General features: G+C 60.8%; 1 protein-coding gene across 9 annotated transcripts in view; it reads right to left on the reverse strand.

Annotated features, from left to right (window-relative positions):
* Positions 1 to 632: 632 nt before the first annotated feature.
* Positions 633 to 15161, reverse strand: part of CUX1 (cut like homeobox 1) — a 377703-nt gene continuing 363174 nt past the window's right edge. For 8 of the 9 annotated variants that reach the window (XM_032591662.1, XM_030300237.1, XM_030300236.1 and 5 more), the window contains 9 exons: positions 9913 to 10040; positions 9163 to 9229; positions 8317 to 8429; positions 4879 to 4995; positions 3683 to 3766; positions 2995 to 3051; positions 2538 to 2618; positions 1743 to 1807; positions 633 to 1507 (listed from right to left, as the gene is read on the reverse strand). In XM_032591662.1, the coding sequence (XP_032447553.1) occupies positions 1438 to 1507; positions 1743 to 1807; positions 2538 to 2618; positions 2995 to 3051; positions 3683 to 3766; positions 4879 to 4995; positions 8317 to 8429; positions 9163 to 9229; positions 9913 to 10040 (782 nt within the window). In that variant the 3' untranslated portion in view covers positions 633 to 1437. Of the gene's footprint in view, positions 1508 to 1742; positions 1808 to 2537; positions 2619 to 2994; positions 3052 to 3682; positions 3767 to 4878; positions 4996 to 8316; positions 8430 to 9162; positions 9230 to 9912; positions 10041 to 15161 lie in introns of those variants that run through there. The other variant, XM_030300234.1, reaches the window with a different exon arrangement.

A 15161-nucleotide genomic window follows, 5' to 3' on the forward strand; every position in this document is an offset into this window, starting at 1 on the left:
AACGGAGACAATGATGGTACAGGGGACTCTGGTCTGGTGAACTGTGGGGCGGTAGCTGGGTGTGGAGCCAGCTTTGAGGCCAGCTGGCCAGTGGGGCCTTCACAAACCAAAAGGAGGCCCCTCGGTCTGGGTGGGAAGGGACCCATATGAATGGAGCTGGGCTGGGGCGGACCTGTGGCTCAGGGGGTCCCCATGCAAAGCTGGTACTCAGGAGGCTTGGTGGGCATGGCCAGCAGGGGCCCAAGGGAAAGTGGCAGAGAGTGCATGGCTCCAGGGCACACAGAAAGGGATTCCCCAGAAGCTGACATCGCACATGCATCACGCGTCACACATCCAAATGCAGCCTGACAGATAGTTTTGTTTTGTTTTTTTAAAGAGATAGATTTCTCTTCTTGATTTTGTTGCTTATCTGCTCAAGAGAACTCAGACTTTGTGGATTTTGGTTCCTGCAAAGGTCTGGACCCACTCACGGAATTCCTGGGGGATGGGAAAAGGAAGAGACATCCCACGTCCTGGGGGCCATGCCTGAAACGAGCAGAGCAGCTGGAAGGTCTGGCCACAGCTCCCAGGCACGTGGCTGCAGGCACCCACCAGCCTCCTGTACCCCGGGAGTCACAGAGCATGGGCACCAGTGTCGCTGCAACCATGTGTTTATTTGAAATGTGCAAAGCTGAACACGCGAGTGCAAATCTAACCTAGGAGGATCGGCCAGTGGCCCCAAGGTGGCCACGCAACGATGGCCCATGGCCAGTTCTGCTTGGCTGAGAAAAACACCTGGGCCCCTTGGACCAGTCCTTGGGTCTGAAGACCCTGAAGCCCAGGGGCTCACTGGAGACCCGTCCTTGCCTAGAAGCCAAAATAGCTTGCTAAAGAAGAAAGCAAAAATCACAGTGGGTCTGGGGGCAGGAAGGAGGTCATGGAAAACTATCCCGTGCCCGCCGGGGCCTCCCCTTCTTGGGGTGGGGTGGGGACTCAAAGCCTGCTGGCCTGTTAGGAAGGGCCCTCTATCTCTTGGGGAGTGGTGGTAGATCCTAGGGGGGCCCTAGGGGATCCCAGAGTCTGGCACAGAGAGGCCCGTGGGTTCCCAGCTGGATTAACCATGGCCAGAATCAGTGAGGACTCCATCAGCATCATAACTGGGAGGTGACTGCCACCAGGCCTGATGGCCAGGCTGTGGGTGGCGCCCCTAAGATGGGGCTGAGGGGGCCCCTTGGACCTTAGCCTGGCTGGGCCTTGGGAGCTTTTTGGACCTAGGGGGCCTGATATGGCTAAGACATTCTTTTAAGGGGGCACGGTGGGGGGGAACCTGGACCTCTGGCACCGGTGGGTGGTTTCTTAGGGGAATTCTCCAGGGAAGTCTAAATCATTAGAAGCAGCTGAACAAGCAGGGGGGCAGAATGCAGCCATCACTGTCGTGTCGGGGGGGCCCCCGGGGACTCATTGCCACAAGTCACCGGCGGCCGCCCCATTGTCATTCTCGTGGAACTTGTGCAGGTGATCAGCGAACCTGTTGGGGACAGAAACCTTTGCTGAGACCGAGTGTGAAAAGGAGAGAAGTGCTTGTGTGTGTGTGGAGGGGGGCACGGGGATCCCCAGGGGGCATGCACCATGTGACAGGGTAGGTGCTGGGGATCCGGGGGTGGGGGGCAGGTGAGGGGCTGGGAGTGGGGAACACGGGAGGGGCTCGGTGGGGCTGGGGGGCTGAGTGCAGGGCTGTGGTGGGACTCGGGTGATGTCCTCACTTCTTAGCGCAGAAGGTGGCACAGTCCCTCTCCATGCTCTCGCTCCACGCCAGCTTGTAGAGCACCTGGCCAGGCAGAGACACAGTGAGCCGTCTGTCCTGCCTCACCCCCACTCCTGCCGTCTACCCTCAGGCCCTGGGCCTGGCTTCCTGGCGGCACGTGACGGTTCTCACGGCCCAGACCCCAGGGCGGGAGGGCCTCAGAGATGCCCCTGTGCCCACCTGTGTCACACACGGCCAGGCGGGCCTGGACACGGAGGCACGGTCCTTAACATTGTAACCTATTGGCCCTGGGGTGGGAGTTGGAGCCCAGGCTAACTGTGTAGGGGCCTTGCTGGGGACGGGAGTCCCCGAGGCCGGAGCCTTCTGCAGGCACGCCCTACCCTCTCCGATTCCCTGACTCAGCGGACTTGCAGACATCATTAGGCCGTGCCCTCTAACTGGACCATCACTCTGCATCGGAGGAGATTCAGTTCAAGACGTCCCTGCTCGTGCAGCCCACCTGGCTGGCCCTTAGTAGAGCCTGCCTGCCTCAGGCTTCCACAGTGGCCATTCTAGGCCCCCGAGCCCCTCTAGGCCCGGCCCCTGGATGGAGTCAGCCAGGCTGTTTCCACAGAGCAAGCACCTGGGCTGCAGCCCCAGCCAGAGGGAGAGAAGGGGCGAGAAGTGGTCAAGGGTAGACGGTGTGGCTTAGGGTTGGCCCAGGGTGCCAGGCCACGATAATAGGGACCCCGCTGCCCTTGGAGGTCCGGGAAGCATGGTGAAGGCAGTCCTGGCTGCCTGCCTGGATACTCACCAGGAAGACCAAGCAGTGCAGGAACAGTGTGTAGAAGAAGCCAATGGTGCGTGCTATCTTATTGGAGAGAACCAGTCGTCCCTGGGGAACAAAAAGGTGTGGAGTGGGGAGGGGACAGGCCTCATCCAGCCCTGAAGGGCCGCCCTGGGTTCCTGCACAGAGGGACCCCCGGCAGCGAGAAGAGGGGAGGGCAGGCAGCGGGGCTGAGAAATCGGGCCCCAGGAGTGCTAAGGAATGGCGCCCCCTGCGGCACCATTCCAGAACCTACCATGAATGGTGCTACCAAGAGGAGCTGTCCTGGACAGGGAGGGACCCTGTTCTAGGTCCCACAGCCACTCATGGCAGGGCCTGGGAGGGGTGAGTGGGGTCCCTGGGGCCTCTCCAGACTGGACGGAGGGCAGGTGTCTTTGGAGGCCCAGAGTCAGAGGTTCGGCTGGGCGTGGAGGAGGGGACTCACCATGCTGAGTGTGGCCTTGTCCCAAGGGCTCAGGCTCAGGTACTTCCGCTGCCGCTCCTGAAGGGGGGGGGAGATGATGAGGAGAGGACCCCGAGGGTCCCACAGGCCCCGGCGTGCCGCAGAGAGGGACCGTGCCCTGCCGTTCCTGCAGAACCCCAGGGGGCTGCCGGGGGCCTCCCTGGTGTCCCGTTCCACTCGGCGGCACATCTAGGCTCACCCGACCCCTGTGTGAGCAACTCCCGCCATAGCTGCCTCCCTCCGCCCTCTTCGGAAGCCCATTCTCCCTGGCAGGGTCTCTGCAGCCAGAGACGGGGGCCTCCCAGAGGCCCCTTGACATGGGGAGCTCTGTGCTTGTCTGCCTGACCCCTGAGCATGCACGTGGGGTTCACCCACTCGCTGTCACGCATCCCCACAGAGCCGTCAGATATTCTGGGCGCCCTTGGCCTGCCCGGCGTGGACCCTGGGCCTCCGCGGCACCAAAGCAGGCACGGAGGTCTGGGGTGTGTGTGGGGCCGTGTGGCCGAGCGCAGGGCGAGGCCGGGCCTGAGCGAACAGACCAGGGCTGGTGGCATGGGGAGTGAGGGCGGGCTGAGGCCCGGTCAGCTGGTGGGTCCTCCGGGCTTCCCTGCAGCCCCCGTGGCCGGGCCAGTGAGGGCGTCTGCCCTGCTCTGAGGCCGGTCTCACGCACCCGCCTGCTGAAGGAGGAGAAGGGGTCCAGGCGCTCCTCGTACTGGGAGGAGTACCGCAGCTCTGTGTCGTCACTGCTGCCACTCTGCAGGAAGAGGAGAGACCCAGTCACCAAGGGCCCGGCAGGGAGGCCAGGGATAAGGCTCTGCGGCTGGCAGGATCACCCGGGAGCCTCAGTTCCTCATCAGCACAGTGGAGGCGAGGGAGGGGCCCCGCACCCTAGAGCTGGGAGTGGGCTGGGTGACAGCAGGCGGGGGCCACATGTCTAGGAGCATTGCCATGGGGGTCTGGGCCGCCTGACTCCGGGCAGGTAGTGGGAACTAAAAGCCCAGTCTGGGGCTGGAACGCCCAGCACAGGCAGGGCTGGACCAGTGCAGGAAAGTGGGTTTGGAAGGGGTTCGCTGGGAGCGTGCAGGGTGGCCGGGGGGGGGGGGGGGGGGGATGGGCGGGCACCTTAGAGGTGAGATGGTCACACTCGCCCCAGCCGGGGGCACTGGGTACATGGCGCTAGTTTGCACAGAGTCTGAGCGCCCTCTGCTGGCCTGAGTACAGTTCCAACAGGTACAGTGGGCGATCGTGGCTGAGGCTCTTGTCCTAGGGTGGCCCCCGCCGGGACCCTTCCACAGGCCACTCTGTCTCCCTACGGTCACAAAGGGTTTCCTCGCACGAGGAGGTCCCGTGTGAAGCCGAGGGGCTGAGAGAAGCCAGGGAGGGCACTCCGAGGCTCAGAATGGAATAGGTGTTTGTTCTGCTTTTCTGGATTGTTTTTGGGGATATTGGAGCCAATTCGTTTTGTTTTTTGTTTTTTTTTAAAGAATGTCAGTTTAAAACCTATGGATTCCCCAGGGCCTATCCTGCATGTTAAAATCCCTGGACCCTAAGATCAACTAGGAGATCGCTCCCACTTCTTGGAGGGCTCACCCGGGCCCATGGGTGGGCCCCCGCCTCTTGTAGCACCTCACCACCTCCCGACTGCTTCTGATGAATGCACCTGCACAAAGGCTCCGCCGTGGGGGGCTCTCCCCGGCCTAGGGAGGACCGCCGGTAGGCAGGGTGGGCTGGATGGCCTCTGAGGGCTCCTATGCCCAGTGCTGCCCAGCAGGTCACTGTCTCCAACCCTCTGGCCTTGGAGGGCCCCGTCGACCCCTCTCCCTGCCTGGGCCTACACCTGGGGCTGAAATCGGGGAGGGCGCTTACACGGCCCGGGTAGCTCTGCAGGAACTTGATCTTCTCGAAGAGCTTGATGTTGTCGGCACGCAAACTGTCCAGCTCGCTCTGCAGGGCTTGGATGGTGTGCTGGGCCAGGCGGTTCTCCTGGGGGCAGGCGGGCAGGTAGGCAGTGGGCAGGTGCGCGGGCAGGCAGGGGCCCGCGGTGGAAGGGGAGGTGGGGGGTGGAGAGGCCACCAGGCTGGCACAAGTATTCCTCCATCTACCTGGAGCCCCTTCTTTTCCTGTGGCTAATCTCCCTGACCTTCTAGACTCTGGCAAGTCCCCCTTCTCCTCCTGCAGGGTGTGACCCACCCTGAGCAGAAGACAGATTGGGGTCAGGTTTCTTCATGTTTTGTTTGTTTATGGTGTCATCAACCTTTTATAAGGTTTTATATATATGTTATATACATAGTATATATAATAAACACTTAAAGTATGTATATACTATATATCTATAGTATATATACTATATATGCTATATATACAGCATATATAGTGTATATATATATATATATATATATATATATATATACATACTTTAAATGTTTATTTTTGAGAGAGAGAGAGAGGGAGAGAGTGGGGAAGGGGCAGAGAGAGGGAGACACAGAATCCGAAGCAGGCTCCAGGCTCTGAGCTGTCAGCACAGAGCCTGACGTGGGGCTCGAACCCAAGAACTGGGAGATCATGACCTGAACCGAAGTCGGACACTCAACTGACTGAGCCACCCAGATGCCCCTATAAAGCTATATAGTTTTTAATGTTTTATTTATTTTGAGAGACAGAGAATGAGCAAGGAAGGGGCAGAGAGGGAGGGAGAGAGAATCCCAAGCAGGCTCCGCACTGTCAGCGCAGAGCTTGGTGCGGGGCTCGAACTCATGAACCACGAACTCATGACCTGAGCTGAAATCAAGAGTCGGACACTTAAACCGCCCAGGCGCCCCTGGTGCCATCAACCTTTAAAAAACCATCAAGGGGCGCCTGGGTGGCGCAGTCGGTTAAGCGTCCGACTTCAGCCAGGTCACGATCTCGCGCTCCGCGAGTTCGAGCCCCGCGTCAGGCTCTGGGCTGATGGCTCAGAGCCTGGAGCCTGCTTCCGTTTCTGTGTTTCCCTCTCTCTCTGCCCCTCCCCCGTTCATGCTCTGTCTCTCTCTGTCCCAAAAATAAATAAACGTTGAAAAAAAAAATTTAAAAAACCATCAAGATGTAATTTGTATAATAAACGCCACTGTCTTCAAGTATTCGGTTCAGTTTTCTAAAACATAGGCACAGTGTGATGAAACCATCCCCACCATCCCATTTCACAATATCCTTATTACCCCAACAGGAAACTCCAAACCCATCGGTCATTCCCTCTTCCTGTCTCTTTCGATTTGCCTATTCTGGACACTTCGTATAAACGGAATCATACACTATGTGATTTTAATGTTTGCCCATCCAGGAGCAAACGAGAGGGGACCTTATTTGTCAGCTTATTCCAATGCTTAAGTCGCTGTTTCCTTCATACTGTTAACAATTCAAACAGGACTAAAAAGTATGTGGGAACAGGATGGCTCCGTATGGAATTGCCAAATGACCAGGGAATCCCACTTCTGGGTATCTACCGGGCAAGAGCTGAAAGCAGGGACTCGAGGAAATCTTGGTCCGCCCGTGTTCATGGCAGCATCGTTCACAGGCACCAAAAGATGGGAGCAAAGCAAGGGACCTCTGATGCATGAATGGATGACCAACACTTGGTCTAGAGCACAACAGAATACTACTCAGGAAGGAAGGGCATTCGGACATCTGCTACAGCATGGATGGACCTTGAGGACATTATGGTCAGTGAAATAAGCCAGTGCACAAACAAATACTGTACGATTCCACTTAGGTGAGGTCCCCGGCGTAGTCAAATGACAGACACAGAGAGTAGAAGGGTGGCTAGTGGGGGCTGGGGGAACGTGGGGTTAGTGTTTAATGGGGGACAGAGTTTCTGTTTGGGAAGACGAAGAGAATTCTGGAGATGGACGGTGGTGATGTTCGTCCAACGCCGTGAATGTACTTAATGCCCCTGAACTGAACACTTAAAAATGGTTAAGATGGTAAATTTTATGTTATGTGTGTTTTGCCACAATTTTTAAAAAGTAAGTCCCTTAATTAAAAAAAACTGGATTTTTAAAGCAAAAGGTGGAATTCCAGAAAACATTTTTCCTCCCATTTAATCTATTTTTAAGACCTCCTGTTAAGGGCTGCATAGGATTCCACTGTGCGGCTGTCCCTGGTCCCCAAGGAGAGTGTTTCCAGCCTGTGCTGTGAGGGGAGCGGTCCCAACCGTCTTTGTTTGAAGCCTCTAGCTTCGGAGCCCAGATCACAGGAGGTCCTGTTGGATCGGGCCCACCCTTGGACCCGCAGTGGGCGCTCATTGAACATGGGCCTCCCCTTGGCCCGAGCCTGAAAATCCCATGGGGGCAACCGTGGGTTTGGAGAGGAAAGGTCTAGAAACTCCCTCATCAGCTCAAACAGTGACTCTCCCTGGCTCCTGCTTGCACTGGACAAGATCGGGGATGACCTGGGCTGGCTCTGTGGGGAGGGGAGTCCGCAGGGTCCCCAAGGCCAGGATGGTGCCACCTCCCAGTATGCCTCTGGTCTGTCACTGGGCCCTCTGCAGTCTGGTTCCAGCGTCCCCCCCCCCTCGGTGGGGCGGGGGGAGGGGGAAACGCCCTGGCCTGGGACTTTGTGTCCAGGATATTCCTTGCTCATGCCCCTTTCACTTCCTCCCTGACCCCACTCTCGTTTCCTGTTCCCCTTTCCGGAACCACAGCCGTCCTGCTGGCACCGCAGTCGCCATCCAAGGGTCAGCAGCACCCACGGGGAGGCGCCTCACGGTAAAGGTCACCTTTGCAGACCACCCCTACCTCAGGGCACGCCTCCAGGAAGGCCCCTCAGCCTGGCGCTCTCCCCATCCTTACAGAGCTCCTCAACAGTTCCAGATTGTTCCTCCTTACAGGGCTCCAAGACCTCGCTCCCTCCAACCTGCTCTTGTCTCCGGTCCCCCACCTGATTTAGATGTTTCTTCCAGGACAATGGTGACCACCCCCCCCAGTCATCTTCTGGGGCCAAGTTCTGTCCCGAATTGGCTGCCGAGTGGCCCTTCCTACGCTCCCTTCGGACCGTGTCACTGCCCTGCTTAAGTCCCCGGGCAGCGCCCCCGCCTGCCAGTAGGGCACTCTGCGTCTCAGGGCACAGCCTTTCTGGTTTTGTTGGCCGCTTAGCCTCCTCTACTATCCTTTCAAAGCCCAGCGTGGCATAACCTCCTCCAGGAAGCCCTCCCAGACCGCACGGAACACATCTAACCCCTCTGAGGTGACACCCCCCTCCTCTCCAAGCCTGTGTGTCCCCCACTGCGTCCTCAGGTCCAAGGGGTGTAAGGGAGGGAAGAACGTGACTCACGGACTCCAGCTCCTGGTTCCGGGCGCGGAAGCGCTCCCTCTGGCTGGAGATGATGGAAAGCAGCGAGTCTACCTGGCCCTCGGGGAGGGTGCCGCCGGCTGGTGCCGAGGGGCCTAGGATGTAGGGGGAGAGTGTCCTGGGGTGGTGGGAGGCAGAACCCACCAGTGGGCCCTCAGCTGGCCCTCAGCTCTGACGGAGCTCTGGCCAAGTGCCATGAGGGCAGAGGCACAGGTGCGTGAGCACAAGGTGCTGGGCGGTTGGGGAAACGGAAGGGTGGCCAACAGAAGAGGCGCGACAGGGAACAGGGATCCTGGGAGGGGAGGGCCACGCTGTCCGAGGGTCAGGCCCCAAAGCCCCCTCCTCATTCCTCTGTACTTGAGTCTGAGACCCCTGCATCTGTCAGACTCGGGCCCCGGCTCCTGGGGAAGCAAAGGGACGCTGAAGGTGCCGGGAAGCCACGAGAGCCCCCGCTCCAGCGTCCTGGCCCCGGAGCCCTGGGTTCCGCCTCAACACCGAGACCGGAGGAGGCCACCTCCCCGGCAGCGCAGGGGGCTCCCTGACAGCATCTCAGTGCTGAGGCCTCCCGTGGGGAGCTGTCGACAGGCCACTGGCAGGGCAGAGGGGGTCAGGGTCCTAGGAGGGGATGTCAAGCTAAGGCACAGAAGGGCAAGTAGGGGGGACTCAGCCCCCTCGTTTAGGTTGCTGCTGCATCGCTGGGCTGGGGGACCCTGACCTCTGAGGAAGGGGAGTGCCCTTTAGGGATCAGCGCTCAGACTGTAGCGCCTCTCCTCTCCCTGCTCCTGCCCCGCGCATCGCTGCCTGGGAGACAGGTCAGCCCGTGCTTACCGTAGAACAGGGCAGTGGCCTCCTTGATGGGCTCTGGGATCTTCTCCAGGCCGTGCTCAGCGGCGCCCTGCAGGGGAGAGGAAGAGGCTCCTCCATACGTGCTACCGAACAGATGGGGGGCAAGGCCCAGACGGGGCAGCCTGGCGGCAGGGCTGGGCACGCTGGTGGCCACGAGAGGCCTGGAGAGGGTGCCTTACGTGGGCCGCCAAAGGGAAGGCTGGGCCTTAAATTGACCCCGAGGCGGGAGCTCAGCGGCGGTGCTGTCACGGGGCCACTCGGCCCTGCCCGCCGGCCTGCTGGGTGACCTGGGCCGGCCCGGCTGCTCTCGCCGAGCCCCATTTCTTCATCTATAAAATGAGGTGGGGGACAGAGCAGAGTGACTTCCAAGGGCCCTGTGTCCCAGCCTTCCATGCTCTTGCGGCCTCAGTCCTCTAGCTGTGGGATGGCTGGGTGAGCCCACAGCTCCCAGGGCCCAGTTCCAAGCCGGCGCCTGGACACAGGGTGCCTCGTGCCAGCTCCAGGAAGCCTGCCCCCCCGTGCCCTGTGGTCCGGCGTCCCGGAACCGGGCCTTTGCGGTGACGTGTGCAGGCGATGCTCAGAGGCTGTGGGTGACAGCCCCCGCGGGCCTTGTGGGGGCTGGTGGACACCAGCTGCCTGAGGACCGGGCTGGTCAACCTGCAGAGTTGCAATTTCCGAGACTCAAAGCCTGGGGCAGGCGGTGAGGGGGCAGGGTGGAGGGGGTGGGCTCACCTCAGCGTCTGGCCGCTGAATGGACTGGATGGTACTGAGGTCCTGCTCCAAGCGGGCGATCAGGTCCCTCTGCTCAGCGGCCGTGGCCATGGCCTCGGTGACGTGGGCTTGCAGATCCGCGCAGCGCCCTGTGCCAGAGGAAGACGTGGTCGTCAGAGGGAGCCTGGTGTGGCCCGTGCCGCCTCTCCAACCCACAGCCTGTGCCGCTGCCTAAGGCACCACCATTAGGCCAACCAGCGAGGCCAGGGGTGCTCCTGGCTCTAAGAACTCATTACGCGGGGACGGGAAGGAGCCCAGGTCGGGGATGCGGGAGGAACGGGTCCACTCTGGCTCTGCCGTGAGCAGCCTGGCCAGCCCCTGGCCCGCTCCAGGCCTCGCTTTGCCTCTGTCAAGCAAGACAAGGAGGTGGAACCCGGCAAACCCCACGTTCCTTCCAGGGCCGGTGCCCTGGGATAACGACCAGAGCGAGGCCTCGGGGTAGGAGTCAGAGAGAAAGGTATCAGCAGGCGGTAGGAGGCGCAGGGGTGGGCAGGCCCCCAGCAGATCCAGCAGGAGGTGGGGGGAGTGAGGGGTCCCACCTCTGGAGCTCAAGGCCAGACTTGCTTGGCCTCTTCCTCAACAGGCTCTGGCCCAGTGAGGGGGGTGGGGTGGCCCCCCAAGAAACCCCTGATCCACCCACGTGCCACCCAAGTGTCTTCGCAACGGCGCCAATCCAAAATAATTTTGTGTGGAGGGTGGGAGATATTGGGGAGATCTAATCCAGGCCCTGGTGGGTGTCATCAGCAGCCAATGGCAAGGGGGGATGGCGGGGACCCGGGGGCCAGCCGACCTGAGCTTGAGGTCTGGCTCTACTCCTGGTTGGCTGCGACTCTGGGCAGCAGCATGGCCCTGTCTGGGCCTCAACAGAGAAGGTGCTGGAGGCCTGAGGCCCTGGGCGCTGTCCTCTGGGATAGACCGCGTGGCCACCAGGGGGCACTGTGACACCAGAAATGCCCAAAGGCTCGAGGCTATGGGCAGTGTCAGGAGAACTGCCCATCCTCTCCCCATCACAGTGATTCGCCCGTCAATCACTGTGCCGCCTGCTGACCTGCTGGCCAACCTGGCCTTGGCCATGCTCAGCGTCCCGGGCGGGGGGGGGGGGGCCGCTGACCCCACCCCTACCTGCTCCATCTCCCGGGGGCCCACTGCACGCCCGAGTTCTTTACACATCTCCTAACAATTCAATCAGGCAGAAAAGGCGATCCCCATTTTATAGATGAAAAACTGAGGCCTCTTGGTCCAGGCCCAAACCTAAGGGGGTCCACTCCTGGCCATGTCGGAGCCCTTCCCCACTGCAGGGTCTGCACCGGTTCAGGCCCTGAATGGCCTTTTTCCTTCAGACCTCGGTACCCGGCAGGTAGGTGGTGGTGGTGAAAGTGAGGGTTGGGGGGGGGGGAGGGGGTTGGGGGAAGAGGCTGGATCTGAGGGCAGGGTCAGGTCATGGAGGGAGAGCTGTGGGGGTGGGGGGGCAGGGTTGGGGTCTGGCCTTCGGGCCGTAGGCCCTGGGGACAGAAGGGACAGAGAGGCCAGCAAGAGGATTCCTTGATCTGCCACCGGCGTGTGGCCATTCCAGCACGGTCCTGGCCAGGCCCCTGGGGTAAGGACGATCTGCAGCTCCTGGAACCCGTGGTGGGCAGGGGGGAACGGAGGGGGCACCCCGCCCAGGTTTCCTGTGCCTTCGTGCCTGTGCCCGCTGCTGTGGGTGTGGGCACACGTTCCCTGCCCACGCACACACGTGACACTGGGCACGTGAGGGGCCCTGACAGCAAACCCTGTGTTCTGGGCCGCCCCAGACGCTGGGTCCGCCGTCGAGGGGACTGCCGGGGGGGGGGGGGGGGTGCGCAAAGCTGGGTGTTGGGAGTGGCCGTCCCCGAAGCAGTGGCTCTGTGCAGATCTGAGGGCTGGCGGGCACGCACTCGCAGTGGACTCGGTGGACCGCTGCCCCTGGGGCGCGGGGAAGAGGCTGGGCACGGCGGGCCAGCGGAGGGGAAGGGGTAAGGCTGAAGGACGGCCCCAGGTGTGGTGGGACCCGGGAGGCCCCAGAGCCAGGACCTGGACGCCGTCGAGGAGCCCAGCCAGACTCCGGCGGCGAACCGTCACTCCACGCCGCGGGGACGAGAATGACCGCGTGGGCATCCCCAAAGGAGGGACCTCAGTTACAGACCCCGCTTGGCACTTGGGACACAGAGTCCCGAGCCACTTAAATCTGCTACGTGAGGGTCCCCTGGCTGCCACCTCCTTGCTTTCCTCTGCCTCCTCTACCGGAGGAAGGAGCATCTCAGACCAAGAAGTTAGGGGTCACCTCTCCGGGTGGCCACTCAGTGGTGTCAAGGGAGGCCTGAGCCGGATTCTGGCGGAACTGGGCTTGAGTTCTGGCCCAGGGACAAGGCAGGAGAAGGTACTGGAGACAGTTGTGACCCCTTCGTCATACAGAACCCGGGGGGGGGGAAGCCCGTGCCTGCAACTGGCTCCCCAAGTGGGGAAGGGGAGAGCAGCAGCGTCGTTTGGCTTTGGTGAGTACAAGGTGCCAGTGGACCGGCTGAGGGGGTCGTGTGGATGGGGGAGGGGGACCCGTGGCCGGAGGCAGGGAGAGCTCAGCAACCCCCACCGGATCCCACCCCCACCCCCCCGCCGGGTCCCACCCCCAGGGCGGCAAACGTGGAAGCCCAGAGAGAGCTGCCGTGAGAATGGCCAGAATCTTCAGGAACGCGGACACGTTCAGGGGTGTCCCAGAAAAGACCCAGAGAGGAGGTGGCAGGAAGCGGGGCGGGGGGGGGGGAATCAGGAGGAAGCGTGCCAAAGTGCCAAGGTGAATAGTGACTGTCAGTGAGTTAAGGAGGGGTCACCGGCGTCTCAAGAAAGGCTGAGCAAGGAGGCCGAGGGAAGCCACCGGTCAAGGGGTGGTGGAGCGGGAGCGGCAGGGGTGTGGCGGGACCTGGGGACAAGCCCACTCCGGACAGACACCGGATGGTGCCGGAGGCACGCAGGATGCTGTATCCAAGAATGAGGGGGAAGCTTCTGGAGAGGGAGAGGCTGGGCAGGGGGAGGTGTGGGGACAGGGGTGACTGATAGAGGAATGCCTGTGTGTGAGCCAGACAGCTTCCCCCACGAAAGTTCGGGGGACCTCGTCCTTCTGGGAGAATCCGGGAAGGCTTCCTGGAGGGTGCACTTCCCAGAGGGGAGAAAGAAATCCAAGCAACATCAAGGTCAAGACTTAAGGAGACTGGACTATGACTTAAGATCGAGGCACGATTTCGGACCGTGGGCCGATTAAATGCGCAACTTAGCACAACTGGACGGCAGGCCCGGGGGTGTGGTGCCCACGGCTTTCCCGGGGGCGGGGGACCCCGCGTCATTCCACCAGCCACTTGCGAGCCAGGTGGGAGTGCCGGGGCTGCTCGTCACACACCGTCTCTGCACCTGTCTGTCCCTACAGGTGCCCAGAGATGAGCGCTGAGGGCTCCCGCACCTGCAGGTGGCAGCTCCCCTCCCCTCCCCCTGCCCCCACTCGCAGGCCAGAGGACCCTAGCCCGTGAGCGCCTTCTCTCCTGTGCCATCGGCTCTTGTGTTCCTGTCCACAAATACACCAGCGTGTTGACCTTGTTCTGGAACACACACACACACACACACACACACACACACACACACTCCTCTTGACTCCACTTCCCAAGTGTCCACTTCCTTAAACCTTTCCCGTCTGACTTGGACGCCCACCATGCCAACTGTCCTCGCCGAGGGGGCCGATGACGTCGCACACACTGCTGTGTCCCCAGCCCCCGTCTTACTGACCCACCAGCACCTGGCTTCTCAGGCCTCCTGCCCCCCCTTGCCTGTGCCGCCCCTTCTCCCTGCTCAGCTCTCAACACTGAGGCACCCGGAGCTGGCCCCGCACACCACTGTCCCGTCCCTTCCCTCTGGCCACCTTGCGTGCCTCTGAAAGCTGGTAACTCTCCAGCGTGTCGTCCAGGCCGCTCCTCTCCCTGAGCTCACTGTGCGGAGTCCAAACAGGTCCAGCCTGAAGGCCGATCCCCCCCGCCCCCAAGCCTGCCTCACCCCAGCTGGACCCCCTTTGCACAGCCCAGGAGGTGGTATCCTCGGGGCGGTGGGAGCAGAGGCCGGGCCACCCGTGAGTGGCCCGGCCCGATTCCCTGGGGGCCACCCTTGCTCCTTCTCTATGACTCCTTTCATCTAATCTGTCTCAAGTCCTATCTTCGGCCCTACCATCAAAACACGTCCAGACTCCAATCACTTTTCACGGCCGCCGCCAGCAGGTGCCGGTCGTCGGCTCTCGTCATTATGGTGACAGCTTCCTCACTGGCTTCCCTTCTCCCACCCCCACCCCTACAATCACAAAGCAGCAGTCAGAGATTTAAACAGTGAGATCAGACCACCTTCTGTTCACACCGTCCAATGGGCCCTACATCCCTCAGAGTAATAGCCAAAACTCTACAACGGCCTCCGGGGCCTTCCTTGCCCTGCCCTGTCCTCATCTCTCTGACCTGGTTGCCTCCCACTCTTTCCCTTGGTGGCTGTGCTCCAGCTCGTCTGGCTCCCAGGCACATTGACACCACAGGACCTTTGCACTTACTGTTTCCCCTCTTCCTGGAATGTTCTGACCTCAGGCATCGGCCATAGTTCATTCCCTCCCCTCTGTCAAGACTCTGTTCACATGTTAGGTTCTTAAGGAGGCCTACCCTGACCTGATTTAAAACTGTAACTCCTCTACTTGATTTTCCAGTTGTCCTCCTTCCCTTGTTTCTGTCCCATAACACTTACCACCGTCTAAAGCACTGTGGAATTCTCTTACTTATTATGTCTACCGTCTGACAGCCCCCACTAAAAGGCAAGCTCCTTGTTTGTCCCCTGCTATCACTGCAGTGCCCAGATCAGTGGCACACAGTTAGCCCTTAATGCCTACTAGCTGACGGGCTGAGTTTGCTCCCCCCCAGGGGGGAAGCGCCCATTCCTTTAGGTGGAAAGTTGCAAAGGGATTTCCGGGGCCACACAGTCTCCCAGGTTGGGTCGGAGGTGGCTGGACACAGGCAGCGAGGGCCTGGCATGGCCAGCTGGTCTCTGCTGGTCCCACCACCTGATAACTGCCCAGGCCTCACCCAGAATCCTCTGGGCCGTGCCCTGAATTGGGACTGCGGATCCATTTTTGACTTGGGCACATGCTGCCTCTCACTCTCGTGTGCCCTCCCTGCCTCCTG

Source organism: Lynx canadensis, chromosome E3 (assembly GCF_007474595.2).
Source record: "Lynx canadensis isolate LIC74 chromosome E3, mLynCan4.pri.v2, whole genome shotgun sequence".
In the NCBI taxonomy this organism is placed as follows: Eukaryota; Metazoa; Chordata; class Mammalia; order Carnivora; family Felidae; genus Lynx; species Lynx canadensis.